Source organism: Coregonus lavaretus, assembly GCF_964263955.1.
Source record: "Coregonus lavaretus genome assembly, chromosome: 30".
NCBI lineage: Eukaryota > Metazoa > Chordata > Actinopteri > Salmoniformes > Salmonidae > Coregonus > Coregonus lavaretus.
The window spans coordinates 14958451-14985336 of NC_140017.1; the positions used below are offsets into that span (position 1 = coordinate 14958451).

Here is a 26886-nt window from a genome sequence, read left to right on the forward strand (position 1 = left end):
TTTTGTTTATTCTGCAGGTACTATGTGAACAATATATCTTCTGTGCTCTGAGAATGCATTTGAGAGTCAGACATGCTCATGTTGCTGATGTCGGTCTCTTTTGTGTCTCCCTGTAGGTCCTGTCACTATGTCTACCAACTCTGCACCCCTGAAAGGTCCAGAGAGCCACAAGCCTATGAAGACAGTGCGCTCGGCTCGCAGTAAACCAAAGGGCTGCAGTGAATTAGAGGAGAGGGCCTGGATGAGAGGGGATGCAGGGGTTTCTCATTTTCTCACTTAGAATGGTCTCACTTACTTAGAATTAATTGTCAAAGCTTCTTTTGGAAGTGTTAATCCTAATTTAACTGTCTGCAAACAGATAAAGAATTAGATTAAGTGAATGACACAATTTGGCCTTATCAACATAAAGCTGAAACCCAGCGATACTCATGTAATGTTTCATATACTACACTGAACAAAAATATAAACGCAATATGCAACAATTTCAGTTCATATAGTTACAGTTCATACAATGAAATCAGTGAATTGAAATAAATTCATTAGGCCCTAATCTATGGATTTCACATGACTGGGAATACAGATATGCATGTTGGTCACAGATACCTTGAAAAAAAGATAGTGGAGTGGATCAGAAAACCAGTCAGTATCTGGTGTGACCACCATTTGCCTCATGCAGCGCGACACATCTCCTTCGAATAGAGTTGATCATGCTAATGCAGTACGCCACAGGATGTTTTTGTGCTAGTCAAGGGCAGTCAAGTCTGGGGTGAACCAGGGGCTATATATGTTCTTAGTTCTGAATTTTTTGAATGGGGCATGCTTATTTAAGATGGAGAGGAAAGCACTTTTAAAGAACAGCCAGGCATCTTCTACTGACGGATTTGTTTTACATTTTAGACATTTAGCAGACGGTTTTATCCAGAGCGACTTACAGTTAGTGAGTGCATACATTTTTCATACTGACCCCCTGTGGGAAATGAACCCACAACCCTGGCGTTGCAAGCACCATGCTCTACCAACTGAGCTACAGGACGTCAATATCCATCCAGGATACCCGGGCCAGGTCAATTAGAAAGGCCTGCTCGCTGAAGTGTTTTAGAGAGCGTTTGACAGTGATGAGGGGTGGTCGTTTGACCGCGGACCCATTACGGACGCAGGCAATGAGGCATTGATCGCTGAGATCCTGGTTGAAGACAGCGGAGGTGTATTTAGAGGGTCAATTAGTCAGGATGATATCTATGAGGGTGCCCATATTTACGGATTTAGGGTTGTACCTGGTAGGTTCCTTGATCATTTGTGTGAGATTGAGGGAATCTAGTTTAGATTGTAGGACGGCCAGGGTGTTAAGCATATCCCAGTTTAGGTCACCAAGCAGTACGAACTCTGAGGATAGATGAGAGGCAATCAATTCACATATGGTGTCCAGGGCACAGCTGGGGGCTGAGAGGGGTCTGTAGCAAGCGGCAACAGTGAGAGACTTATTTCTGGAAAGGTGGATTTTTAGAAGTAGAAGCTCAAACTGTTTGGGCACAGACCTGGATAGTATGATAGAGCTCTGCAGGCTATCTCTACAGTAGATTGCAACTCCGCCCCCTTTGGCAGTTCTATCTAGACAGAAAATGTTGTAGTTGTGGATGGACATTTCTGAGTTTTTGGTGGTCTTCCTAAGCCAGGATTCAGACACTGCTAGAACATCAGGGATAGCGGAGTGTGCTAACGCAGTGAATAACTCAAACTTAGGGAGGAGGCTTCTGATGTTAACATGCAAGAAACCAAGGCTTTTACGGTTACAGAAGTCAACAAATGATAGCGCCTGGGGAGTAGGAGTGATACTGGGGGCAACAGGGCCTGGGTTAACCTCTACATCACCAGAGGAACAGAGGAGGAGTAGAATAAGGATACGGCTAAAGGCTTTAAGAACTGGTCTTCTAGTGCGTTGGGTACAGAGAATAAAAGGGGCAGATTTCCGGACGTTGTAGAATAGATTCAGGGCATTATTTACAGACAAGGATATGGGAGGATATGAGTACAGTGGAGGTAAACCTAAGCGTTGGGTAACGATAAAAGAGATAGCATCACTGGAGGCACCGATTGAGCCGGTCTCCGCGTGAATGGGGGGTGGGACGAAGGAGCTATCTGAGGCAGGTTTAGTGGGACTGGGTGCTCTACAGTGAGATAGTACAATAAGAACTAACCGAAACAGCAATAGGCAAGGCATATTGACATGGGAGAGTGTCACGCCCTGGCTCTGGGGACTCTAATATGTTGAGCCAGGGTGTGTAAAGTCTATGTGTTTTGTTCTAGGTTTCACATTCTAGTATTGTTGTTCTATGTTGGCCAGTGTGGTTCTCAATCAGAGGCAACTTGATTCAGCTGTTGCTTGTTGTCTCTGATTGAGAACCATACTTTAGCAGCCTGTTTCCCCACAGAGTTTGTGGGATCTTGTTTCTAGTCTGTTTGTGTTAGACCGTGAACTGTCACGTTATCGTTTTGTTGTTTTTGATCGTGTCTCTAATAAAGAGTATGTTTGCCTGCAACGCTGCGCCTTGGTCCTCCTCTGTATACGACGATCGTGACAGAAGATCCCACCAAGACTGGACCAAGCAGCAAGTCCAGGAGCCAGCGCCTGAGAGATCTCTAGCGGATCTCCTTCGCCTCCTCGACTGGGTCAAGCCATGTGAGGAAGAGAGGGGCTTGACGTGGAGGCAGAAGGGCGAAAGGCTGGCGAGAAGCATGGAGACCTGGTCCACGGGTAGGAGTGAAGCCCATAAATTTTTTAGGGGGGGGGCTAACGCCATGGACGACGGGGCAGCAGGAGGCCGCCAGGTTACGGGAGTCACTGGTCACCAGGGGGAAGGAGGATGTAGAGGCACGGCGAGAGGTACTGGCGTGTGTTGCCAGTCCAGTCCGGCCTGTTCCTGATCCCCACGTAGGGCCAGTGGTGTGTGTTCCCAGTACGGTCCGGCCTGTTCCTGCCACTCGCACCAAGTCTACGGTGCGCGTCGCCAGCTCGGCCCGGCCTGTTCCTGCTCCCCGCACCAAGTCTGTGGTGCGCGTCGCCAGCCCAGTCCGGCCCATTCCTGCTCCCCGCACCAAGTCAGTGGTGCATTTCGTCAGCCCTGTCCGGCCCGTTCCTGCTCCCCGCACCAAGTCAGTGGTGCGCGTCGTCAGCCCGGTCCGGCCCATTCCTGCTCCCCGCACCAAGTCAGTGGTGCGTTTCGTCAGCCCAGCTCGGCCCGTTCCTGCTCCCCGCACCAAGTCAGTGGTGCGCTTCGTCAGCCCGGCACGGCCCGTTCCTGCTCCCCGCACCAAGTCAGTGGTGCGCTTCGTCAGCCCGGCACGGCCCGTTCCTGCTCCCCGCACCAAGTCAGTGGTGCGCTTCGTCAGCCCGGTCCGGCCCGCTCCTGCTCCCCGCACCAAGTCAGTGGTGCGTTTCGTCAGCCCGGCTCGGCCCGCTCCTGCTCCCCACACCAAGCCAGTGGTGTGCGTCGTCAGTCCGGCACGGCCCGTGCCTGTTCCACCGGTGGCTGGTCCGGCACCGGTCAGATGCTTCACGCCGGAGCTAGAGCAATCCGCTCCACCAGTGTGCAGTCCAGCTCCGGCCAGCGGGGCCAGACCGGACCAGGGGTACTTTGGGGGGTTGGAGAGGGAGCGGGGATCAGGCCCGGAGCCGGATCCGCCGCCTAAGCGGAGTGCCCACCCGGTCCCTCCCCTGTGGTATTTGGTGGGCGCGGTCGGAGTCCGCGCCTTTAGGGGGGGGTACTGTCGCGCCCTGGCTCTGGGGACTCTAATATGTTGAGCCAGGGTGTGTAAAGTCTATGTGTTTTGTTCTAGGTTTCACATTCTAGTATTGTTGTTCTATGTTGGCCAGTGTGGTTCTCAATCAGAGGCAACGTGATTCAGCTGTTGCTTGTTGTCTCTGATTGAGAACCATACTTTAGCAGCCTGTTTCCCCACAGAGTTTGTGGGATCTTGTTTCTAGTCTGTTTGTGTTAGACCGTGAACTGTCACGTTATCGTTTTGTTGTTTTTGATCGTGTCTCTAATAAAGAGTATGTTGTTTGCCTGCAACGCTGCGCCTTGGTCCTCCTCTGTATACGACGATCGTGACAGAGAGAGGCATAAAGCAATCACAGGTGTTATTCGAGAGAGCTAAGACAACAACTGGTAATGGCGACGAAAGTTTGGGCTGAGGCTAAACAGATAAACAGGATGGGGTACTGTGTAAAGGAACAGTCCAGCAGGCATCAGCTATGTAGCTGAGTGATCATAAGGTCCAGTGAACAGCAATAGGTGAGTCCGGGAGCAGTTCGGTGGCTGCTACGGCACAGGAGGCACGGCTGTTGATTGCGTGTGCTAGCGGGCCGGGGCTAGCAGATGGATCTTCGTGGTCGTCGCAACGGGAAGCCTGTTGAAACCACTTCAGACGATCGGCGGGGCTCCGTGTTGACACTAGGAGGTCCCGTCCGGTTGACAGAGAGGTAGCTAGCTTGGAGATTGGCCTGGCTCGAGGCTAGCTCAAGGCTAACTGTTGCTTGTTTCGGGACAGTGGTGATTAGCCAACAACAACAACATCCATTCGGTTGCAGCTAGCTAGTTGCGATGATCCGGTGTTAAGGTCCAGTGATTCAGTGATTCCGGCAGAATATTCTATATGCTCTGGGTCAATAGCGCGCTGTGCAGATTGTGCAGACTGGCCGATAATTGACCAGGCTAGAGCTGGCTGGTAGGTAGTGCAAGCCACGGACAATGGAAAAGACCGCTAACGGTTTTCACCATTGGCAGGCACTGGAACACGCTGTCGTGGTCGTCAATCCAGAGCATCACAAAAATGCTCAATGGGTGACATGTCTGGTGAGTATGCAGGCCATGGAAGAACTGGGACATTATCAGCTTCCAGGAATTGTCTACAGATCCTTGCGACATGGGACAGTGCATCATCATGCTGAAACATGAGGTGATGGCGGTGGATGAATGGCACAACAATGGGTCTCAGGATCTCGTGATGGTATCTCTGTGCATTCAAGTTGCCATCGATAAAATGTAATTGTGTTCGTTGTCCGTAGCTTATGCCTGCCCATACCATAACCCCACAACCACCATGGGGCACTCTGTTCACAACATTGACATCAGCAAACCACTTGCCCCCACACAACGCCATCTGCCCGGTACAATTGAAACCAGAATTAATTAGTGAAGAGCACACTTCTACAGCGTGCCATTTTCCCACTGAAATCGGTTATGACAGGTCAAGACCCTGGTGAGGATGATGAGCACGCAGATGAGCCTCCCTGAGACTGTTTCTGACCATTTGTGCAGAAATTATTCGGTTGTGCAAGCCCACAGTTTCATCAGCTGTCCGGGTGGCTGGTCTCAGACGATCCCGCAGGTGAAGAAGCTGGATGTGGAGGTCCTGGGCTGGCGTGGTTGCGGTTGTGAAGCCGGTTGGACGTACTGCCAAATTCTCTAAAATGTACATTTACATTACATTTACGTCATTTAGCAGACGCTCTTATCCAGAGCGACTTACAAAATGGTGCATTCACCTTATAGTTAGTGGGATAACCACTTTACAATATGTTTTTTTTCTTTCTTTGGGGTGGGGTAAGGGGGGGTAGAAGGATTACTTTATCCTATCCCAGGTATACCTTAATGAGGTGGGGTTTCAAGTGACTCCGCTGTCCTGGCGTCGTGAGGGAGCTTGTTCCACCATTGGGGTGCCAGAGCAGCGAACAGTTTTGACTGGGCTGAGCGGGAACTGTGCTTCCGCAGAGGAAGGGGGGCCAGCAGGCCAGAGGTGGATGAACGCAATGCCCTCGTTTGGGTGTAGGGACTGATCAGAGCCTTAAGGTATGGAGGTGCCGTTCCCCTCACAGCTCCGTAGGCAAGTACCATGGTCTTGTAGCAGATGCAAGCTTCAACTGGAAGCCAGTGGAGTGTGCGGAGGAGCGGGGTGACGTGAGAGAACTTGGGAAGGTTGAACACCAGACGGGCTGCGGCATTCTGGATGAGTTGTAGGGGTTTAATGGCACAGGCAGGGAGCCCAGCCAACAGCGAGTTGCAGTAATCCAGACGGGAGATGACAAGTGCCTGGATTAGGACCTGTGCCACTTCCTGTGTAAGGCAGGGTCGTACTCTTCGAATGTTGTAGAGCATGAACCTACAGGATCGGGTCACTGCCTTGATGTTAGCGGAGAACGACAGGGTGTTGTCCAGTGTCACGACCAAAGGCTCTTCGCACTCTGGGAGGAGGACACAACGGAGTTGTCAACCGTGATGGCGAGATCATGGAATGGGCAGTCCTTCCCCGGGAGGAAGAGCAGCTCCGTCTTGCCGAGGTTCAGCTTGAGGTGGTGATCCGTCATCCACACTGATATGTCTCCCAGACATGCAGAGATGTGATTCGCCACCGGGTTATCAGAAGGGGGAAATGAGAAGATTTGTTGTGTGTCGTCTGCGTAGCAATGATAGGAGAGGCCATGTGAGGATATGACAGAGCCAAGTGACTTGGTGTATAGCGAGAATAGGAGAGGGCCTAGAACTGAGCCCTGGGGGACACCAGTGGTGAGAGCACGTGGTGCGGAGACAGATTCTCGCCACGCCACTTGGTAGGAGCGACTGGTCAGGTAGGACGCAATCCAAGAGTGAGCCGCGCTGGAGATGCCCAACTCGGAGAGGGTGGAGAGGAGGATCTGATGGTTCACAGTATCAAAGGCAGCAGACAGGTCTAGAAGGACAAGAGCAGAGGAGAGAGACTTAGCTTTAGCAGTGCGGAGAGCCTCCGTGACACAGATAAGAGCAGTCTCAGTTGAATGACCAGTCTTGAAACCTGACTGGTTTGGATCAAGAAGGTCATTCTGAGAGAGATAGCAAGAGAGTTGGCTAAAGACGGCACGCTCAAGAGTTTTGGAGAGAAAAGAAAGAAGGGATACTGGTCTGTAGTTGTTGACATCGGAGGGATCGAGTGGTGGTTTTTTGAGAAGGGGTGCAACTCTCGCTCTCTTGAAGACGGAAGGGACATAGCCAGCGGTCAAGGATGAGTTGATGAGCGAGGTGAGGTAAGGGAGAAGGTCACCGGAGATGGTCTGGAGAAGAGAGGAGGGGATAGGGTCAAGCGGGCAGGTTGTTGGGCGGCCGGCTGTCACAAGTCGCAAGATTTCATCTGGAGAGAGAGGGGAGAAGTCAAAGCATAGGGTAGGGCAGTGTGAGCAGGACCAGCAGTGTCATTTGACTTAACAAACGAGGATCGGATGTCGTCAACCTTCTTTTCAAAATGGTTGACGAAGTCATCCACAGAGAGGGAGGAGGGGGGGGGGGGGGGTGATTCAGCAGGGAGGAGAAGGTGGCAAAGAGCTTTCTAGGGTTAGAGGCAGATGCTTGGAATGTAGAGTGGTAGAAAGTGGCTTTAGCAGCAGAAACAGATGAAGAAAATGTAGAGAGGAGGGAGTGAAAAGATGCCAGGTCCGCAGGGAGTCTAGTTTTCCTCCATTTCCGCTCGGCTGCCCGGAGCCCTGTTCTGTGAGCTCACAATGAGTCGTCAAGCCACGGAGTAGGAGGGGAGGACCGAGCCGGCCGGGAGGATAGGGGACATAGAGAGTCAAAGGATGCAGAAAGGGAGGAGAGGAGGGTTGAGGAGGCAGAATCAGGAGATTGGAGGGAGAAGGATTGAGCAGAGGGAAGAGATGATAGGATGGAAGAGGAGAGAGTAGCGGGAGAGAGAGAGCGAAGGTTGCGACGGCGCATTACCATCTGAGTAGGGGCAGAGTGAGTAGTGTTGGAGGAGAGCGAGAGAGAAAAGGATACAAAGTAGTGGTCGGAGACATGGAGGGGAGTTGCAGTGAGATTAGTAGAAGAACAGCATCTAGTAAAGATGAGGTCAAGCGTATTTCCTGCCTTGTGAGTAGGGGGGGACGGTGAGAGGGTGAGGTAAAAAGGGGAGAGGAGTGGAAAGAAGGAGGCAGAGAGAAATGAGTCAAAGGTAGACGTAGGGAGGTTGAAGTCACCCAGAACTGTGAGGGGTGAGCCATCCTCAGGAAAGGAACTTATCAAGGCGTCAAGCTCATTGATGAACTCTCCAAGGGAACCTGGAGGGCGATAAATGACAAGGATGTTAAGCTTGAATGGGCTAGTGACTGTGACAACATGGAATTCAAATGAGGAGATAGACAGATGGGTCAGGGGAAAAAGAGAGAATGTCCACTTGGGAGAGATGAGGATTCCTGTGACACCACCCCGCTGACCAGATGCTCTCGGGGTATGCGAGAACACATGGTCAGACGAGGAGAGAGCAGTAGGAGTAGCAGTGTTTTCAGTGGTAATCCATGTTTCCATCAGCGCCAAGAAGTCGAGGGACTGGAGGGTAGCATAGGATGAGATGAACTCTGCCTTGTTGGCCGCAGAACGGCAGTTCCAGAGGCTGCCGGAGACCTGGAACTCCACGTGGGTCGTGCGTGCAGGGACCACCAGATTAGAGAGGCAGCAGCCACGCAGTGTGAGGCAGTTTGTATAGCCTGTGCGGAGAGGAGATAACAGGGATAGACAGAGGCATAGGTGACAGGCTACAGAAAATGGCTACAATAATGCAAAGGAGATCGGAATGAAATGAACTAAACATCTGGGAAAGCGAGAGAGTGGGGCCTCCCTCACTTACGTTTCACTGAAACACCCAAATATAACTCTCCCAACTTCCACCTCAGAAACTATAATGTTGTAAACTACAGCGGTTCAATGTTTTCTAGGAATAGACTAACTTAGTTTATTCAGCTAGCTAACTTGGTACAGTATTCTTCCGTGAAAAGCGTCCAGGGCACGTAGTCATATGACGCCACAGCCAACTAGCATGCCGGGCTCCAACAAGTTGGAGGCGGCGGCTTATGGTAGAGAAATTAACATTAAATTCTCTGGCAACAGCTCTAGTGGACATTCCTGCAGTCAGCATGCCAATTGCACGCTCCATCAAAACTTGAGACATCTGTGGCATTGTGTTGTGTGACAAAACTGCACATTTTAGAGTGGCCTTTTATTGTCCCCAGCACAAGGTGCACCTGTGTAGTGATCATGCTGTTTAATCAGCTTCTTGATATACCACACCTGATATGCCACACCTCTCATTAATAGCGATGTAAACAAATTTGTGCACAAAATTTTTGAGAAATAAGCATTTTGCATTTTGTGCATATGGAACATTTCTGGGATCTTTTATTTCAGCTCATGACACATTGGACCAAGACTTTACATGTTGCGTTTTATTTATTTTTCTGTGTATATAGTGAAAAAATAATAAAATAATAGCACATCTATACAACTTTCTCTGATGTACTGTGTAGTTCAGTGGTGCACTTCATCTGTAGGTAAGTACTATAGCTAAAGTCACATTACATAGGTAATACACTCTTAGAGAAAAAGGTACTATCTAGAACCTAAAACGGTTATTCGGCTGTCCCCATAGGAGAACCCTTTGAATAACCCTTTTTGGTTCCAGGTAGAAACCTTTTGGTTCCAGTGGGGACAGCCAAAGAACCCTTTTGGAACCCTTTTTTCTAAGAGTGTAGACACAACAATCAGGATATGTGGACACAGATAAATGAATAGGAATCAAGAAAATGTTACTGCTTTAGAATTAGATTTTATTTCGAATTATAGCAAGGGTCTAGTGTTTCTTGTAATTCAATAAAACGAAATGGCAAAAAATACAATCTGACTTTGCTGCAATGTCTGTAGGCTACATTGTGCTTTTGCTATTTACAGTTGACGACCTACGTGTATATAGTATTTCTTCCTTTAATAAACGTACCTAGCCTGCTTTTATTTCGGTCTCTCCTGTCTGTGTACCTACTGTTGTGTGTTTATGCTGGTGTTAATCTGTATGGTAGCTATATGTACTGTACATATTTGAGTGTGCCTTTGTGTGTACAGATTGTCAGGTGTGTGACAGTAATTGACAAGGACACTGATCCGGTGGCTAGATTAGAAGGTCAGTGTGGGTGGAAACTAGGAGTGAGGGACAGCTATTCCTGAATCAGAGAATAAAGACCTTTCTGTCCTGCTGCCCGACACACTCACACACAAATTGATGTACACAATAGATCATTACCCTAATTTACTTCAGAGGACAACAACCCTGATTAGCATTTCTAATCAGGTGCTACTTTTTTATATTGTAGGCATTATTAACAGATTTGTTTGCAGACTTGTTAAAATGAACAAGTCCGCAAACTACGCCTACAATAGAAAAAGTAGCACCTGAGTAGATAGGTATGTGCACAGGAATTAAGGAGACATAGCCTGAATTAAGGGGACGTAGCCTAATTTAATTAGGCTGCGTCCCCTCACTTCCTATGCACATATTTCGATTACCATAATAAACAGGTTTCTATTAGTTTCCGGAACATGTTAAGCAACATGGTGGAAAACTTCAGATATACTTGTTCATTGGGAAATTCTAAAAGTTAAGAAGACAGATTCAATCTTTACCTCCCGAGTGGTGCAGTGATCTAAGACCACTGACACTGTGCTGTGCCACTAGAGATCCTGGTTCGAATCCAGGCTCTGTCGTAGCAAGCCGCGACCGGGAGACCCATGGGGCGGTGCACAATTGGCCCAGGGTAGGGGAGGGAATGGTCGGCAGGGATGTAGCTCAGTTGGTAGAGCATGGCATTTGCAACGCTAGGGTTGTGGGTTCAATTCCCACGGGGGGCCAGTATAAAAATTGTGAATGTTGAAGAGACAGCAAGGGTCTCTGAGGCTGAACCCAGTTTTTATGCTAGTGTTAATGTATTTATCAAGGTGATGACTGAAGAAATAAAGAAACTGAGCCCTTTTTGAACATTCTCTCTCTGATTTGAAGACTTCACATAAAAACCTGGACACATAGCATGACACTGTGGTCTAGGCCTAACTTATCTGATACAATGCTGTTTCTGTAAGGTTTCAGTTGTATCTCAGATACAGCAGCACAGCTCCAATGGTCTGAATATTGTTGAAGGGATACCTAAAATAATGTTTAGTATAGGGCTCTACGGATACCCCTCCATCCATGGACTTCACTTCATTCAGAGTATGGCTTGTCTACATGGCTCGTTGTTCAAATGTGGTACTTTACTGCTCTCTACTGGTCGTTTTTTAGCTCTAAAAATTATAAAGCGAACAAACCAAGTTTTGCCTCAAAACTCAGTACTGGACACTTTCTGTGTAACTCCTTTTCACAAGGATTTAAAAAAAAAGTATAATCACACATATTATCATCTATTTTATCCTGTATTTGAAACAACATTTAACTGAGATCGTTAATGCATTCAGGAGAACACCAGATTGTGATAGTAAACAAACCTAACTAACATAATGGTCGTTTGATCAAAGGTGTGCTTTTTACAGCTCTGGCCATAATATAAAATATATATGTTAGTAAATGATTGACAGTCAATGAACTAAACAGACAGACAGATGTGTGTGTGTAACATCCATTTATTACCACCTTATATGAGAAATCTGGAAATTACAAACATTGTTTTATTTCAACATTTCAAATTCAAATTAAGAAATCAAAATGATTTAAGTTAAAAGGGTGACACATCAACCTGAGAAACGTTACACAGATGTAGGATCTGGAGCGAAGTGAAGGGGGAGGACTAAATATCCCTGACCATCCCATTTATAGCTCACATAACATTAACATACATGATCACTTTACCAATTAGACTATTTTTGGTTTGCAAGACAGCCTTGACCACCAAGTTTCATAAACCTCACAACAAGGCCCCTCAGGAGTGATCACAAAGAATATCACTGGATTCACTATTTGTTTGCAAAAGCCTTAAAATGCAGTCTCCAATTATTTATCACAGAAGCCAAATTTGAGAATTCAAAGACAAAGGGAAGGGAAAATAGTGTCAATCAGATAAGAGGCAATGAAATGAGAGTGAACAATCAAGGATCCCCTTTGACAGTCAAAATAAATCACAAGCTTCAACACCTGTAGAAATGATAGCTTACCTCAATTTTGTTTTCTGTACAAAATTTAATTCGAATCTCCCCCATCTCCAATTAATTCACAAATCTTTTTTCCACTATGAAAAAGGTGTGTAAGCATAAAAAAGAAAAGAAAAGATAATAACCATGATAATGATCAATATTGTAATAATAACCAATTGCTCCAGAGATGTTTTTGAATTGTATACAATTTGCTGTGCTGATCAGAATCTACACGCTCACACACAAAGGTGGGGAGGGGGAGGGCTGGACTCATTCATGTGTTGACATGAAAGATACCAGCTCAGTCTCCATTTCACTGGTCGAGTGGGGAAGGAGGAAGGGGACTAGGTCAGTTGTTCTAGCACCCTGCAGAGAAAGAGTTACTCCCCTCTGCAGACAAAAACCTAACCCCTTCCTCCTGTGACTACCACCTATCTCAGATTCCATGTCTTCTATGTTTTATCTGATCTCTCCACATGGCATCATGACAATGGAACATCTGATTTGATGTTGGTGTGGTGGTGGGGGATCTGACCAGCAACAAGCAGGTACATGCACAATAGACAGTACCCTATAATAGTCTGCTGCCGAGAGTACTAAGAAAACACCACTATACACGTTATTCTTATCATAATCATTGTTTCTCTAATCACTACCAACATAAGAGGAGAGGGAAGAGGAAGACAGACTGGTGAGGTGAGGGGAGGAGAGGTAAATTAGGGAGGCGTCTAAGCACGCTCCCCACGGATACGACGAGCCAGCTGGATGTCTTTGGGCATGATGGTGACACGCTTGGCGTGGATGGCACACAAGTTGGTGTCCTCAAACAGACCAACCAGGTAAGCCTCGCTGGCCTCCTGCAAACAACAAAGAGCACGTTGGAGAAATGGCTCACAACAACACACTTAAAAATGTGTGGATAATATCAGCCTATAAAATTGTATTTTGTGATACACTCAGGCACATGATCGAAGCATTCCTCTTAAGTGTGTGATTTTTTAAAAGCATCAATATAATGCAATTATTTTCCTCCTTCCTCAAACTTGAGAGATGTGGTTTATGACAGCAACTACAACTGTGATGGTGGGTGTTTGTGTCCCTTAGTTGGGTTGATGGTGTACCACTGACCTGCAGGGCTCCAATGGCTGCACTCTGGAAACGCAGATCAGTCTTGAAGTCCTGAGCGATTTCTCTCACCAGGCGCTGGAAGGGCAGCTTGCGGATCAGCAGCTCAGTGGACTTCTGGTAACGACGGATCTCACGCAGGGCCACAGTACCAGGCCTGGAGGGAAACACACACAGTTAGAAGAATCCCATGACTAACACCACTGTATGGATTCATTACAAAAATCCAGAGTCAAACATGTCATCAAACTCTTTAGGCCTAAATCCTTCTATCTTGCATCAGGTGGTGATGGAGTCATAATAAGGGCCAGTAGTGTGGTTCAGGGACAGAGGGCAGTTTTGGTAAGACCTTTCAGCCTCTCTCACTCTGCATCACCTGTAGCGATGAGGCTTCTTGACCCCACCAGTAGAAGGGGCGCTCTTGCGGGCAGCTTTGGTGGCCAGCTGCTTACGTGGGGCTTTGCCTCCAGTAGATTTACGGGCTGTCTGCTTGGTACGGGCCATGGTGCCAACAAATCACCTGAATGAAGGGGAGAACCACATACATAGACTTGAGATATAATAATTACTATAGCTTAAAAATGTTAACTTTTAGTCATTGCAATTATACCTGATAATCAAGTCACTAAATTTGTATCCATCCTTTATCTCAGCTGATTCAAAACTTTCACAAAATGTGAAAAGCCCTGTGAAACAAGAGTATTTCTGTACAGTAATAGGGTGTTCCACTCATTGTCATTGAACACATCTAGAACAAAAAGTGTTGAGAGGCTACAACATGAATCTCCCCCAATCAAAGTCGACAGTGGGCCAAACAATCAATCAACGGGGAAAACAACGGCATTGGTTGGTTTCATCAATCTAATTGTGTAAACATATGACTAAGGCCAATCAGCGTGTGTTCTATCAAGAGGAGGCGGGATCTACAGCTCCCAGACGTTGTTAGTAGCCCCGCCCAGTCAGCTGTGATGATGGCGGCTGCTTGATGCGCAAACGGGATAAAGACCAAAGGCAGAAGAGCAAAGGAGTAGCACTAAAACTTTGATATTTAAATAAACAGCTGTTTGACAATCTCATCAAACAACTAATGTACATAAAAGAAGACATCTCAGGGAACTCGTATGTTGGTACAGAAACGGACTTCGACCCCCAAAGCCTGCGTACAACCGAAGCGAACCCGCGCATAATTTGAAACAATTTTCTCCGGCTGCACTAGGTATAGAAAAGGCTGCAATTCTGTGCGGTTTCGACAGTCGGGTTTGTTATTTTTCTCTACGACGAAAATGAAATGGATTTCCAACTAAATAACACCAGAATTGAAGCAATTTGAAACTTTTCAAATGTGAAGTTCACGTAAATTAAAAGCAGTCGAGTGTTTGACTTACCTATACCAAAAGTGGTTAAAAAGGATGTGAGAAGTGTTTAGCTTGTCTGGTCGTGTCAGTATTTTCTTCCTCGTATCCACAATGGGAACAAGCGTCAAGCGGGAAAATGGCCGCTATGTCAATCATTTCTCCCAGAATGCAACAGTGTATACAAACATTTCTTGTTTCGTTTCTTTTGTGGCGCTTCAGACACATCTTTGGATAGGTTTTTTGTACTCCACTGAATGTTACTTTGTATCAGTCTCAGAATTTCATAAGCGAACATCGTAGCCTACCTGCTAGCGATCTTTACTATTTATATTTTCGACAACTCCTAAAAATAAAAGTACTTTTTACTCCATACATTTTCCCGACACCCAAAAGTACTCGTTACATTTTGAATGCTTAGCAGTACAGGAAAAAGGTCCAATTCATGCACTTACCAAGAGAACGTCCCTGGTCATCCCCACTGCTTTACCAAGAACATCCCTACTGCCTCTGATCAGGCACTCACTAAACACAAATCAGTCGCATACACATTTAGCAGAGGTTATTGCGAAATGTGTTCCTTGCGCCAACAGTGCAGGAATATCTAACAATTCACAAATCAAAAAATGGAATGAAGAAATATAAATTAGGACGAGCAATGTCGGAGTCCAGAGTATAAATATGTGATGTATAGAGAGATTGGACAGTATGGACATGCTTTGTTTGTACATGTGTTAGTGTGCCCCTGGCTATCCGTAAAAAAAAAAAACCGTTTGCTTAATAAGGATTTTGAAATGATTTACACTTTTTACATGAGTATATTTAAAATAATTTTACTCAAGTAGTATTTCACTGGCAACTTTCACTTGTCATTTTCTATTAAAAAGGTATCTTTAATCAAGTAAAACAATTGGGTACTTTTCCCCCCAATGAATATGACAGTTCTTCAAAACGACTGAATGAAACTCACTATTTAAAATATACAGTAAATCGATTAAAATACCATTGCCAGCAGCATGCAACTCAGTACTTTGTATAGATCAATCACTTTACTCAACCAGTTGTGGAACAGTAGTTTATTATCACCTTTGTATGAGAATTCTGGATATTACAAATGTCTGCTTAAAATTACAGAAACTCAAAACCAGTAAGAAAACGGTATCACAACCTGAGAAAGGAATTAAAATATTAACTGGATAAAAACATGGGAGAAATACATAAACGTTATGCTACACATAGGCCTTTGCAATATTTGTCATGCAATGTATTTTTTATTGATCAATTTCAGAACAGAATTAACCATTGTATCCTGTAAACAGTAGAAATACTAGTAAAAGAAAAAAATTAAATGGTACATGTAAAAAATAATGCATGTATATCAATTAGAAAACAACCCCGTTATAATAAATGTAATAGTATCGTCAATAGTAGGAGGGGAATGCCTGCCCAAGATGCTTCATGCATGCACCCTTTGTTGTGCTGATTTGCATACACATTAAAGGTGTGACTCAGATCAGCTTCAAAACAGATACATGATACACAAAGTACCCTAAAAGTTTGCTGCTAAGAGAACTAAGGGGGACAAGACTACACACACTTTACTTTTGTCACATCATTACTCAAATCAAGCTACTTATAAGGAAAAGTGGGAAGGGAGGAGAAGACAAACTGAGGAGAGGTAAATTAGGGAGGCGTCTAAGCACGCTCCCCACGGATACGACGGGCCAGCTGGATGTCTTTGGGCATGATGGTGACACGCTTGGCATGGATTGCGCACAAGTTGGTGTCCTCAAACAGACCAACCAGGTAAGCCTCGCTGGCCTCCTGCAGACAAAAACAAAAAACAAGTTCAATTCAGTTGACATGCATAAGCACTGTAACTTGGTATGGACCAATGCATTCTTCGAACATTTGGGGAGAGTCCTGCCAGCAGGCCACCACCTTTAAAGGGATACTTCAGGATTTTGGCAATGAGGCCCTTTATCAACAGAATAACTTGTGGATATCATTTTTATGTGTCCAGTATGAAGAAAATTAGTTTCTCGAGCCAATGCTAACTAGCATTAGTGCAATGACTAAAAGTCTATGGTATCTACAAGCATGCTAGCAGATACCTATAGACTTTGTCATTGTGCTAACGCTAACTAGTTAGCATTGGCTCGCGAACCTAACTAACTTTCTTCATACTGGACAGAGACATAAATATGGCATCCACCAGTTCATCAGACTCTGGGAAAGTAGAGAAAGGGCCTCATTGCCAAAATTCCTAAGTATCCCTTTAAGTGTACAAATTCCTGATAGGCTTTACAGTGTTATTTGGTGGGTTAACGAAAGTCATAAACACTGACCTGCAGGGCTCCAATGGCTGCACTCTGGAAACGCAGATCAGTCTTGAAGTCCTGAGCGATTTCTCTCACCAGGCGCTGGAAGGGCAGCTTGCGGATCAGCAGCTCAGTGGACTTCTGGTACCGACGGATCTCACGCAGGGCCACAGTACCAGGCCTGGAGGGAAACACAGTAATTAAGTAACACCACTGTGGTCCTTTATCTACATAAAATGATTAAAGGAGAGACCACGACACCAGGTGGGTCAAAGCCTGTGTGTTCAGGCACTATGCGTTTTGTCACTCTGCATCACCTGTAACGATGGGGCTTCTTGACCCCACCAGTAGAAGGGGCGCTCTTGCGGGCAGCTTTGGTGGCCAGCTGCTTACGTGGGGCTTTGCCTCCAGTAGATTTACGGGCTGTCTGCTTGGTACGGGCCATGGCGCCTACAAATTACCTGAATAAAGGCGAAATTGAGACAGGAATGTTAATGGAAGTGTAGCTAGATATCAAATTGCGGCGTAAAACCATGTTAGCCTGCTAAACACCACAATGCGACGTGTCAACATATTTCCAAATGCCATGCTTTCATCAGAGACAGAGGCATTTGATTTTAGGTGAGATACATTTTTTTAGCTCTGAAACCATAAAAGTGCATTGTTTGGTCTATTAACCTCTACGGGATCAGTGTCCCATATACAGGACGGTTGAGCTAATGTGCGCTAATGTGATTAGCATGACTGCTGTAAGTAACAGCAAACTTTCCAGGACATAGACATGTCTTATATGGGCAGAAATATTAAATTCTTGTTAATCTAACTGCACTGTCCAATTTACAGTAGCTATTACAGTGAAAAAATACCATGCTATTGTTTGATTTGGGTGCACAACAACAAAAAATGCATTATGGCAACTGGTTTGATACATTCACCTCTGAAGGTAAATAATGTACTTACATTCAGTAATCTTGCTCTGATTTGTCATCCTGAGGGTCCCAGAGATAAAATGTAGCATAGTTTTGTTTGATTAAATCCATTTTTATATTCAAATGTAGGAACTAGGTTAGGGTCTCTGGCTACACACCCACCCCGCCATCTAGATGTGTGAAAGTTAGTGTATAAGCTAATGATCCATCATGTATGACATTCCTGGGAGTGTGTAAACTTACACAAATGATATGATAATACAAAATGTATGTTCTCTATAGTTATGTACTTGAAAATGTATCAATTGACCAATTCAGCACATTTGGGCAGACTTGATACAAAACAGTCCAGTATTGCAATGCTTCACTGGATCAATCTGAAACTTTGCACACACTGCCGCCATCTAGTGGCCAAAATCTAAATTGCGCCTAAACTGCAATATTGTGGCCTTTCTCTTGCATTTTAAAGATGGAACAAAAAAATAAATAGAAAAACATGTTTTTTATTTTTTAACCAGATCTAATGTGTTATATTCTCCTACATTCATTTCACATTTCCAAACTTCAAAGTGTTTCCTTTCAAATAGTATCAAGAATATGCATATCCTTGCTTCAGGTCCTGAGCTACAGGCAGTTAGATTAAGGTAAGTCATTTTAGGCGAAAATTGAAAAAATAAAAGAGTCCAAGATTCTTAAGAGGTTAATGATCAGCTACACTGTATCCAATCAACAGGGTTGGGAGTAATATTTTGCATGTAATCTGATTACAAAGTAGTGAACTAATCAGTTACATTACCAGCAAAAATATTGTAATCAGATACTTTTGAAAAACTAGAGGATTATTTCTACATTTAGAAAGAATGTTTGCAAAATACATTATGACACCTTTAATCTCAATGAGATTCAATTCATCATTGAAAAAAGGCACGTTTAAATTTGTTCCACCTAAGCGAGTCTGACCACAAGTCAGACACACCAAATGCGTTTGATGGATCTGTCTAATAACTAAGGGCTGACCCCCCTGTAGCTCAGTTGGTAGAGCATGGCGCTTGCACCGCCAGGGTTGTGGGTTCGTTTCCCACGGGGGGTCAGTATGAAAATGTATGCACTCACTAACTAAGTCGCTCTGGATAAGAGCGTCTGCTAAATGACTAAAAATTTAAACAAATGGGAAATGAATCCAAGTGTAACTGAAAGTAAATCAGATTACGTTACTGAGTTTGGTTAATCCAAACATTAAGTTACAGAGTACACATCTGGACAGGTAACCGACAACATTTAGAAAGTACCCTACCAATCAATGACATCCTTATATAATTTGATATTATTTGTATACAACACTGATTGTATCGAAGTCTGTGGCTCAATTACGCAAAGACGTACATCAATTTGAGCGAATTACAGTGTAAAGGCTTCTTACAACTACCAATAGGAACTTGTTTAGTGATCTGAGGGGCGGGATTCTCTTCCCTTTCCGCCAATGAGCAATGTTTTTCACCAAATAGGTCCCCGCCTCTTACGCATTGGAGACGATGGCTGCTGTAACAGGAACGTATTAACGGGTAGGAAAATTCGAATGTGTTTTACAAGAGTGACAATTAAAACGACATTTAATGGAGGACATTGCCGCTTTAAACTAATAAACACATTGAAGATTGTTCTAGACACCATTAGGAATCGATTGAAAAACTTCAGTACTCAGAAGATCACTCAGAACCGGTGCATAACCGTGTCAAATTCGAAAGGAGTGCTTTGGTCTCTAGTTACTACAAGCAGATAATAGCTTGCTTTTTCGGTCGTCGGGCTTGTGTTTTCCCTATGATTGCAGATATAGTTGCAAAAAGATACTATCTAAAGAACAAAAAAGTGAAAATTCACAAAATTGTAAAAAATATTTCAAACGCGACACTTACCTTTGATACAACAGATAATGTTACAAATGTGAAACTGGTCTCGTGCCCTTATTTATTGCGTTGTTCACACAACAGAATGGAGTCCTATATTGGGTTAAAATGGCAGGTTACCCACAATGCATCTGCTGCGACAAGAGAGACCAACTTTTCTACACGTTTATCAATTGACCCATTCAATCAATTATCAATCATCTTAACTGAAATACATGATCAAGAAATTAAGAAAAGCGTGATATACTCCATAATGTGCGATGTTTGTGAAATTTCCTTTTATTGCATTGGCAGATATTGACCATTTAAATGTATGACAATTATGGACTAATTGAAGGTGTTTTAGGGGACTCAGATGATTCCACGTGAGTGGAAGACAAAAGGTATATCATTGCAAAATTAGCAATTACTGGATTTCTGTTACCTATAGTTGTTCATGTAAGAAATCAAACAACTTAGATTCTCAGATGACATTTCTTGGAAGGTTTGTGTATTGTGACAAACATTGCTTTGGTATGAATTGTTTTATATACACGTTTTAAATAAATAAAAACTATTAAAATACCTAGCAAGAAATTATCTTATTATCATTTTATACATTTTGGGCCTACAAATATCTTATTTCCAGGGGTGTTCTTTTTACACAAGCCCTCCTCAAGGTGGCGATAGGGGCCCATCAATTCGTGCAGAACCTCAATAGGGCAGCATCATCTACAGTTGATCCAGCATGGCGGTGGTTAAGAGACCCAAACGCGTGGCAGCGTCGCAGTCGGGATTCATATCTTTAAAATCGTCGGCCGACTCAGATGACTTGAACAGTGGCCGGAGAATGCGTGTGAATAAGAAAAAGAATAGGAACAAACACAGTGATATTCAAGATATTGAAGAGTTTTTGGATGACGTGAGACTTCAGGAAAGAGCTACAGGGTGAGCAGCGTGTGTTAGCCAATAGCGCTAACTGTCTAGCTAGTTTTTAACAGGTGTATTACTTAATAAGAGATTATTTAGCAGGTATTGCGACATTATTATCAAACCTCTGATTATTCTAGCTAGCTAGTTTTTCATGTCAATCAGTCCAAGTCTTACAAAAATGGAAATTCTACCTTGCTAGCTAGCAATGCTAATGTACACGTTGGTTTGTTTATTCTAACTAGTAAACAAGCTAAGCTGGCTAACCAAGGGAGTTGGCTAGATAACTACATGTTAAAAAAAAATAATAATACATTTCCAACCTACATTCCTAACTATAATCACCCTCATAATTATCCAAACATGAGCAACACACCTAAACTGAATCGTTTCTTGACCGGTTTACTAATGCCTTGTGATTCGGCTGCTTTTGTACTTAGCTAGCTAGCTAACGTGAATACTTTTATTTACAGTTTAACACATGCTGTATGCATTAGTTACACATTTTGAAGCAAATAGAATGATCTAGTTTTACATGTTTAAAAAAATATTATTAGACAGAGGACTGATATCTGAGAAGCCAGATGATAGCCTGTTCTTTGTGGACATCGGAGAGCAGAGAAAAAGTGTCCAGCCAGGTAAGCGATACTACTGTTTACGTAAAATACATTTTCTGCTTCAACTTTGTTAACGTTTGTAGTGTCAAATCACTGAAGTTAGTGTTTTTTGTGTCTGATGCCAGAAGTCCAAGAGGGGAAGAAGTCAAAGTCACAGCCCCTGAGGATAGACCTGATTCTGCAGCATGACTCCCTTGTCCCTCCGCCTAAAGAGTGAGTTTTTCTGATGTACCCTGACCTTTGCCCTCTCACACCCATCATCCTGCCCCTTACCTGGAGATGGTTCAGTCAGGTTGCGCATGGCACAATGTCCAGTGATGAACCCATCCTTGCGCTCACAGTATTTCCTCGGGAATGTGAAGACAATCATGGAACTCAGGGCGCTGTTGTGTGAACAGTCCTCTGGAAACTGAGGGCAATGTGCTGTTTCCCCTCTCCAGGGTCGTATTTACTAGTAATGAACGTGAAGGGACTACCTGAACTTGTCCAATAAGAAATACTTGTTTTTGTTTTCTGTTGCGTAAGGTTTTGCTAATGTGTGCATGAACTAATACTACCCAGATTTCCCTCCACTTTGTAAACTGGAGCCATGCAGCAAGGCTATATTGTGTGAAAATGTATGCACTCACTAACTGTAAGTTGCTCTGGATAAGAGCGTCTGCTAAATGACTAAAATGTAAGTGTACTTTGGTTAGCTTATTCCTTGTTCTCGTAACAAGCTGTGATTGTACACACTGTTGAAGTCTTCCTTTTCTTTAGGACACTACTTAAAATTCAGTTCCCTCCTCCTCTCTCCCCCAGTGTTTTGGCCCACCAGCAACCGAACGCAAAGAAACTCCGCCGCATTGGAGAGAATGCAGAGAGATTGGCAGCCATGGGCGTGTTGCCACGGAGACAGAAACGGCTCTTGAACCGCAGACCGGCAACTACAACGTGAAAGGCAAAGACGGCGGCCAACAACTTCCCAGACAGACCCTATTATGACCTGTGGGGAGGAGAGGGCATGTTTGACTATTCAAAATGCTAAACTAATTCAAATAAATTGTTGGGAGTTCTTTTCAGCCAGTGTTTGTGACCATCTTTTCTTCATATTGCAGCCATAGAGACAGCAGATCCTTACTACCTTGAGCAAACAGGGAAAAGGCGTGTGAAGGTGAGACAAATGCAGCATTGTCACTGCCTTAAAGTTTATGGTCTCTCAGTATTGTATGTGCTATATAGTAAAGAGGGATACTTAGGCAAATATCAGTGTTTGTATATTTACTCTGTCAGACCATGAGGTTTTAAACGCTATCTTGTTCACTCTTAGCGACCAGAGAAGCTCAATGCAAAGCCCTCTATTCTCCCAGCAGTGGAGGTCATAGCCCCCGGAGGCTCCTACAACCCAGACTTCTTCTCCCATCAGGTAACTTAATACGCTTAACAGTGATTAAATGCCAAAACCTTCAATCCCGGTTCATTTGTCAATGTTTCTGCTCCCATGATGTGTGTGGTGTTCTGTCAATTCATGTTGAGTAATGCTGTGGTTGATGTATTGAAGTGCTGACCTTTTTCTCCCAGGCCTTGTTACTGGAGGCCCATGAGGTGGAGGTGAAGCGGGAGAAAGCGGAACTGAGAATAGAGAGACAGCTGGCTGTCAACCGAGAGGATACCGCCACTGAGGTACGACCCCCCCCTCCCAACTGTTCATCATTTCACAGTTCAGACCTATATGTGGTCCGTCCAGCTCCATTTAGCCTGACCTTCCTCTGTTGTTTCTCTGCAGGAGACGGTCTTCCAGGAACAAGTGGAAGGGCTAGTGGAAGACGACGAAGAAGAAGATGAGGAGGAAGAGGATGTTTCTATTCGTGGCGGCTTGCAGCAGGAGAAAAAGACAGAGAAAGAAAGGAAGAGAGAGCGCACCGACAAGATAAAGGTACTGAAGACTACTAAGCCTTTTTTCCTAATGTGCCCTAGCCTTTCCCCTCCATGTACTAGCTTAGGATCTGACCCACGGTGTCTCTCTCGCTGTGCAGTTGCAACAGAAGCAGGCGGCGAGGGCGTTCACTGACAAGAAGCAGCAGCTCTTCCAGCTGCGCTCCATCCAGGCGACACTGAAGAGGCGGGAGCAGCGGACCAGAGAGAGGGTGGCCCAGTGCAAGGCCAACCAGGAGGCAGAGAAGTCCATGCCCCGACGTCTCGGCAGACTCAAGTCAGTACCTCCACAGGGCTGCCACTGTTCTCATCTACCATCTTGGTTATTTATTACAATTTATATCTAGAGTGAGATCCAACAGTTTCCCCCATAGAGCTTCCTGGCCCATTTGAACAGCAGGTAAAATGCATCCTAGGATTAACTGGAAGTAGCTCTAGACATTTCTGTAACAATGGGCTCCAGTAGAACCTATACTCCATCCAAACCAAGTAATTAGGCTGATTTCCATAGTGCTGCTTTCCCCTTAGTGTGAGTTGTCTGTGCCGTTGTCCTGTCTGTGATCTCCATACTCTCTGAACTTGTCCCCCACATATCTCCCCAGGTTCCAGGCTCAGGATCTAGAGATCCAGCTGAGTGATGAGATTCCTGGATCCCTGCGGACACTCAAGGTTTGTGACTGATTATATCCCCCTCACTGTCTACAATACATTCATACTGGGCTGACCTTTTGAACCCATGTACATGTATGTGGAACTGAAATGCTGAAAAAAGTTTCAGGATAGAAACTTATTTCCCTTCAATAATATCTCATGCTGACCTGTTTCGGAGAAGGTCCTTCATCAGAGCATTTATTTATATGGGTTTACTGACGGCAGGTAGCTTAGTGGTTAAGAGCGTTGTGCCAGTAACTGAGAGGTCGCTGGTTCTAATCCCCGAGCCGACTAGGTGAAAAATCTGTCGATGTGCCCTTGAGCAAGGCACTTAACCCTAATTGCTCCTGTAAATCGCTCTGGATAAGAGCGTCTGCTAAATGACTAAAATGTAAATGTACTGACATGTTTCCCTTCTCCACATGTAATTATGTGTCCTGCAGCCAGAGGGCAGTGTCCTCAAGGACCGCTTCAAGAGTATGCAGAAGAGGAACATGATTGAGCCCAGAGAACGAGCCAAGTAAGTTATTCTCCCCCTTTCTTTAAAACAAACAGCATCTCATGTCAGGTATATATTTGCCTATAATTGATATTGGACAATGATGTCGTATACTTAGTGGTGCGTGTATGTCTATAACTCATAACTTTCATAGTAGAACGTTCTAGATTTGTGTTTGCATTATTGGCGGTTTCCAGAGAGGTATATTACAAAGCAGGATCAATGCGTTAGCCAGTTAACTTGCCTAAATATTGTGAAATAACTTTTTGGAAAGTTGAGCTTGAAATGGGCATGATCTAATTGACCCAACAACCAAAAACACATTTAGCTTTCATAATGAACCAGGAAATAGTTATTTTTGGTTGTTTATCAAAGTTAGCTGGCTAACCTGCATTGTAGTAGAACCCCCTTGGTTCAGTCAGCTTGAGCATGACAGTGTCCAGTGATGATCCCATCCTTGCTCTCACAGTATTTCCACAGAAATGTGAAGACAATCATGGAACTCAGGGAGCTGTTGTGTGAACAGCCTCCTGGGAACTGAGGGCAACATGCTGTGCTGCTTCCCATCCACATTTCTTTTTTAAGAGAATATAGTCTTGGTTTAATAAGCCATTGAAGTGCTTTAGCATGGACAGTGTTTGATTGTGTGTTCTGCCTCCTCCTGCAGGTTCAAGAGGAGACACAAGGTGAAGTATGTTGAGAAGAGGGCCTTCAAGGAGATCACCTAGCGACCAAACCAACCTATTGAACTGTTCAGGACTATGTTGTCACTCACAACAACACAGCGGCACCCACCACCACTGAGTGACAGCCAGCCAGAGAGCTACTGTTTGCTCCCTCAAAATGTCATCAATCAAGGTTGACAGAGTTGCCACCCTTTTTAAATCTGTGTTGTTGGAAAATATTGAAGATCCAAGTCCCCACGATTTTGAACATTATTTGCCGTGCCTTGATATTTTCACACACCTATATACAACATGAACCAGCCCAACCCAGATAGTGTCATACAGATTCAGGCTCAGTTCTAATGCATTTAGAGTTTAAATTAGTTATTTGGCAGGATATTTAAATCCACTGACTCTGGGTTTGTCAACATCAGTTGGGAACATTGAAGGGTGCTGTCTCCCTCTCGTAGTTGGTAATCTTGTCTTTTGCTCTTGCCAAACATCAAGATTAATGCCCTCATTAGAAGGGGTGGATGCCTGAGTGAATACGCAAAGCAATTAATGACAGACTTAACGTTTTAAAACCACGTGTCAAGAGTTGGACTTGTGTGCAACTGACTTGTGTCAGTTACATCTATTATTTTGTACAAAATCACTTTATTTCATTAAAGCAAGTTAATTATTGAAATTGTTGTTGTTTTTTTACTCTGACTATGCTATATTTAAATGCCTCATTGCATTTGTGGTAACAATATAAATTATTTGTAACCTATTTAATCCCATCGGTCACAATAGTGAGAGAGAGAAAACGTGTACTTTACAGGCTCTAGAGGAGTTAGTTGTACTTATCCACAAAATAAGTAAGGTGTCTAGTATGATTTCAAAAGTTACATATGATTTCTCAAAATGGTCTCTAGACCACAAGCAAATCTCCAAGGTGTAATTTTACGAATTTGGCACCAGAAGTCTGTATTCAACTGCTTAAAAAACCAATACATTCTTCCAATTGTTTACAAAAATAATGTTTAACGGCTCTAGTTTACATGTCTTAATTTTCCATACATTGTATCCATGATGCTCGTGGTATATGAAAATATCTTAGTGGTCACATTTGTGACCTTTGGGAAAATAGTGGCTATAACTTATTATATAGTGCCTATAGAATGTACACCGCCCTTGGATTTCTTCACATTTTGTGTTACATAGTGGGGTTCAAATAGATTTGATTGTACATTTTTGTCAACTATCTGCACAAATACTGTCAAAGTGGATGAAATTCTAACTTTTTAAAGATTCATGAAAAATAAAACACTACCTTGATTAGATAAGTATTCACCTCCCTCAGTCAATACATGTTAATCACACCTTTGGCAGCAATTGCAGAGTCTTGGCTAAGTCTCTTAAGAGATTTGCACACCTGCATTGTGCAATATTTGGACATTATTTTCAAAATTCTAGACCACATTTTTGAAAACTTGCCAATAGATTTTCAGGCAGATTTAAGTCAACTGTAACCTGGCCACTCAAACGTTCACTGTCTTCTTGGTAACCAACTCCTGTGTAGATTTGTGTTGTAGGTTATTGTGGTGCTGAAAGGTGAATTCATCTCCCAGTGTCTGGTGTGAAGCAGGTTTTCCTCTGATTTTGCCTGGACTTAGCTTCATCCCGTTTATTTTCATCCTTTAAAACTCCCCAGTCTTTGCCAATGTCAAGCATACCCATACCATGATGCAGCCACCACCACGCTTGAAAATAAGGAGGCAGTTACTCAGTAATGCGTTGTGTTGGATTTGCCCCAAACATGAGGCTTTGCATTTAGGTCAAAAAGTATTCCTTTGCTGTTTTTTTTTTTGCAGTATTACTTTAGTGCCTTGTAACATACATATGCATGTTTTGGAATATTCTGTATATTTGTATTATTTTCACTATCATTTTGGTCATTATTGTGGAGTCACTACAATGTTGATCCATCCTAATTTTTCTCCCATCACAGCCATTGAACTCTTAAAATCACAAACGGCCTCATGCTGA

At 44.1% G+C, this 26886-nt stretch overlaps 3 protein-coding genes across 4 annotated transcripts; 1 reads left to right on the plus strand and 2 right to left on the minus strand.

The window, feature by feature from the left end:
- Positions 1-11444: 11444 nt before the first annotated feature.
- On the minus strand, positions 11445-15187 carry LOC311105647 (histone H3.3A). Of its 2 annotated transcripts, none has more exons than XM_084147858.1 (4): positions 14902-15187; positions 13471-13614; positions 13098-13251; positions 11445-12826 (listed from the first exon to the last, which is right to left on the minus strand). In XM_084147858.1, the coding sequence occupies exons 2-4, from the start codon at positions 13596-13598 to the stop codon at positions 12698-12700; spliced, it is 411 nt and encodes a 136-aa protein (XP_084003984.1). In that variant the 5' UTR covers positions 13599-13614; positions 14902-15187; the 3' UTR covers positions 11445-12697. The 2 variants fall into 2 exon arrangements, with proteins under 2 accessions (XP_084003984.1, XP_084003983.1); XM_084147857.1 differs by having other exon boundaries at positions 14480-14973.
- Positions 15188-15507: 320 nt separating this feature from the next.
- Positions 15508-19724, minus strand: LOC311105819 (histone H3.3A). The gene is made up of 4 exons (XM_084148023.1): positions 19610-19724; positions 17085-17228; positions 16795-16948; positions 15508-16270 (listed from the first exon to the last, which is right to left on the minus strand). The coding sequence occupies exons 2-4, from the start codon at positions 17210-17212 to the stop codon at positions 16142-16144; spliced, it is 411 nt and encodes a 136-aa protein (XP_084004149.1). The 5' UTR covers positions 17213-17228; positions 19610-19724; the 3' UTR covers positions 15508-16141.
- Positions 19725-20429: 705 nt separating this feature from the next.
- On the plus strand, positions 20430-25540 carry LOC311105754 (ribosome biogenesis protein NOP53-like; the record flags this gene model as incomplete). The annotated part of the gene is made up of 10 exons (XM_084147962.1): positions 20430-20501; positions 21928-22066; positions 22224-22279; positions 22436-22531; positions 22687-22788; positions 22892-23041; positions 23142-23317; positions 23643-23709; positions 24135-24211; positions 24858-25540. The coding sequence occupies 10 exons, from the start codon at positions 20430-20432 to the stop codon at positions 24916-24918; spliced, it is 996 nt and encodes a 331-aa protein (XP_084004088.1). The 3' UTR covers positions 24919-25540.
- Between the last annotated feature and the right edge of the window lie 1346 nt (positions 25541-26886).

Excerpts from the sequence above, each read along its gene's own strand:
- LOC311105647 (XM_084147858.1), bottom strand. The coding sequence starts at position 13,598 with ATGGCCCGTACCAAGCAGACAGCCCGTAAATCTACTGGAGGCAAAGCC. Across the intron at positions 13,252-13,470 it reads AAGAAGCCTCATCGCTACAG|GCCTGGTACTGTGGCCCTGC; the intron begins GTGATGCAGAGT and ends GTTTCCCTCCAG. Across the intron at positions 12,827-13,097 it reads CAGCCATTGGAGCCCTGCAG|GAGGCCAGCGAGGCTTACCT; the intron begins GTCAGTGGTACA and ends TGTTGTTTGCAG.
- LOC311105819 (XM_084148023.1), bottom strand. The coding sequence starts at position 17,212 with ATGGCCCGTACCAAGCAGACAGCCCGTAAATCTACTGGAGGCAAAGCC. Across the intron at positions 16,949-17,084 it reads AAGAAGCCCCATCGTTACAG|GCCTGGTACTGTGGCCCTGC; the intron begins GTGATGCAGAGT and ends GTTTCCCTCCAG. Across the intron at positions 16,271-16,794 it reads CAGCCATTGGAGCCCTGCAG|GAGGCCAGCGAGGCTTACCT; the intron begins GTCAGTGTTTAT and ends TTTTGTCTGCAG.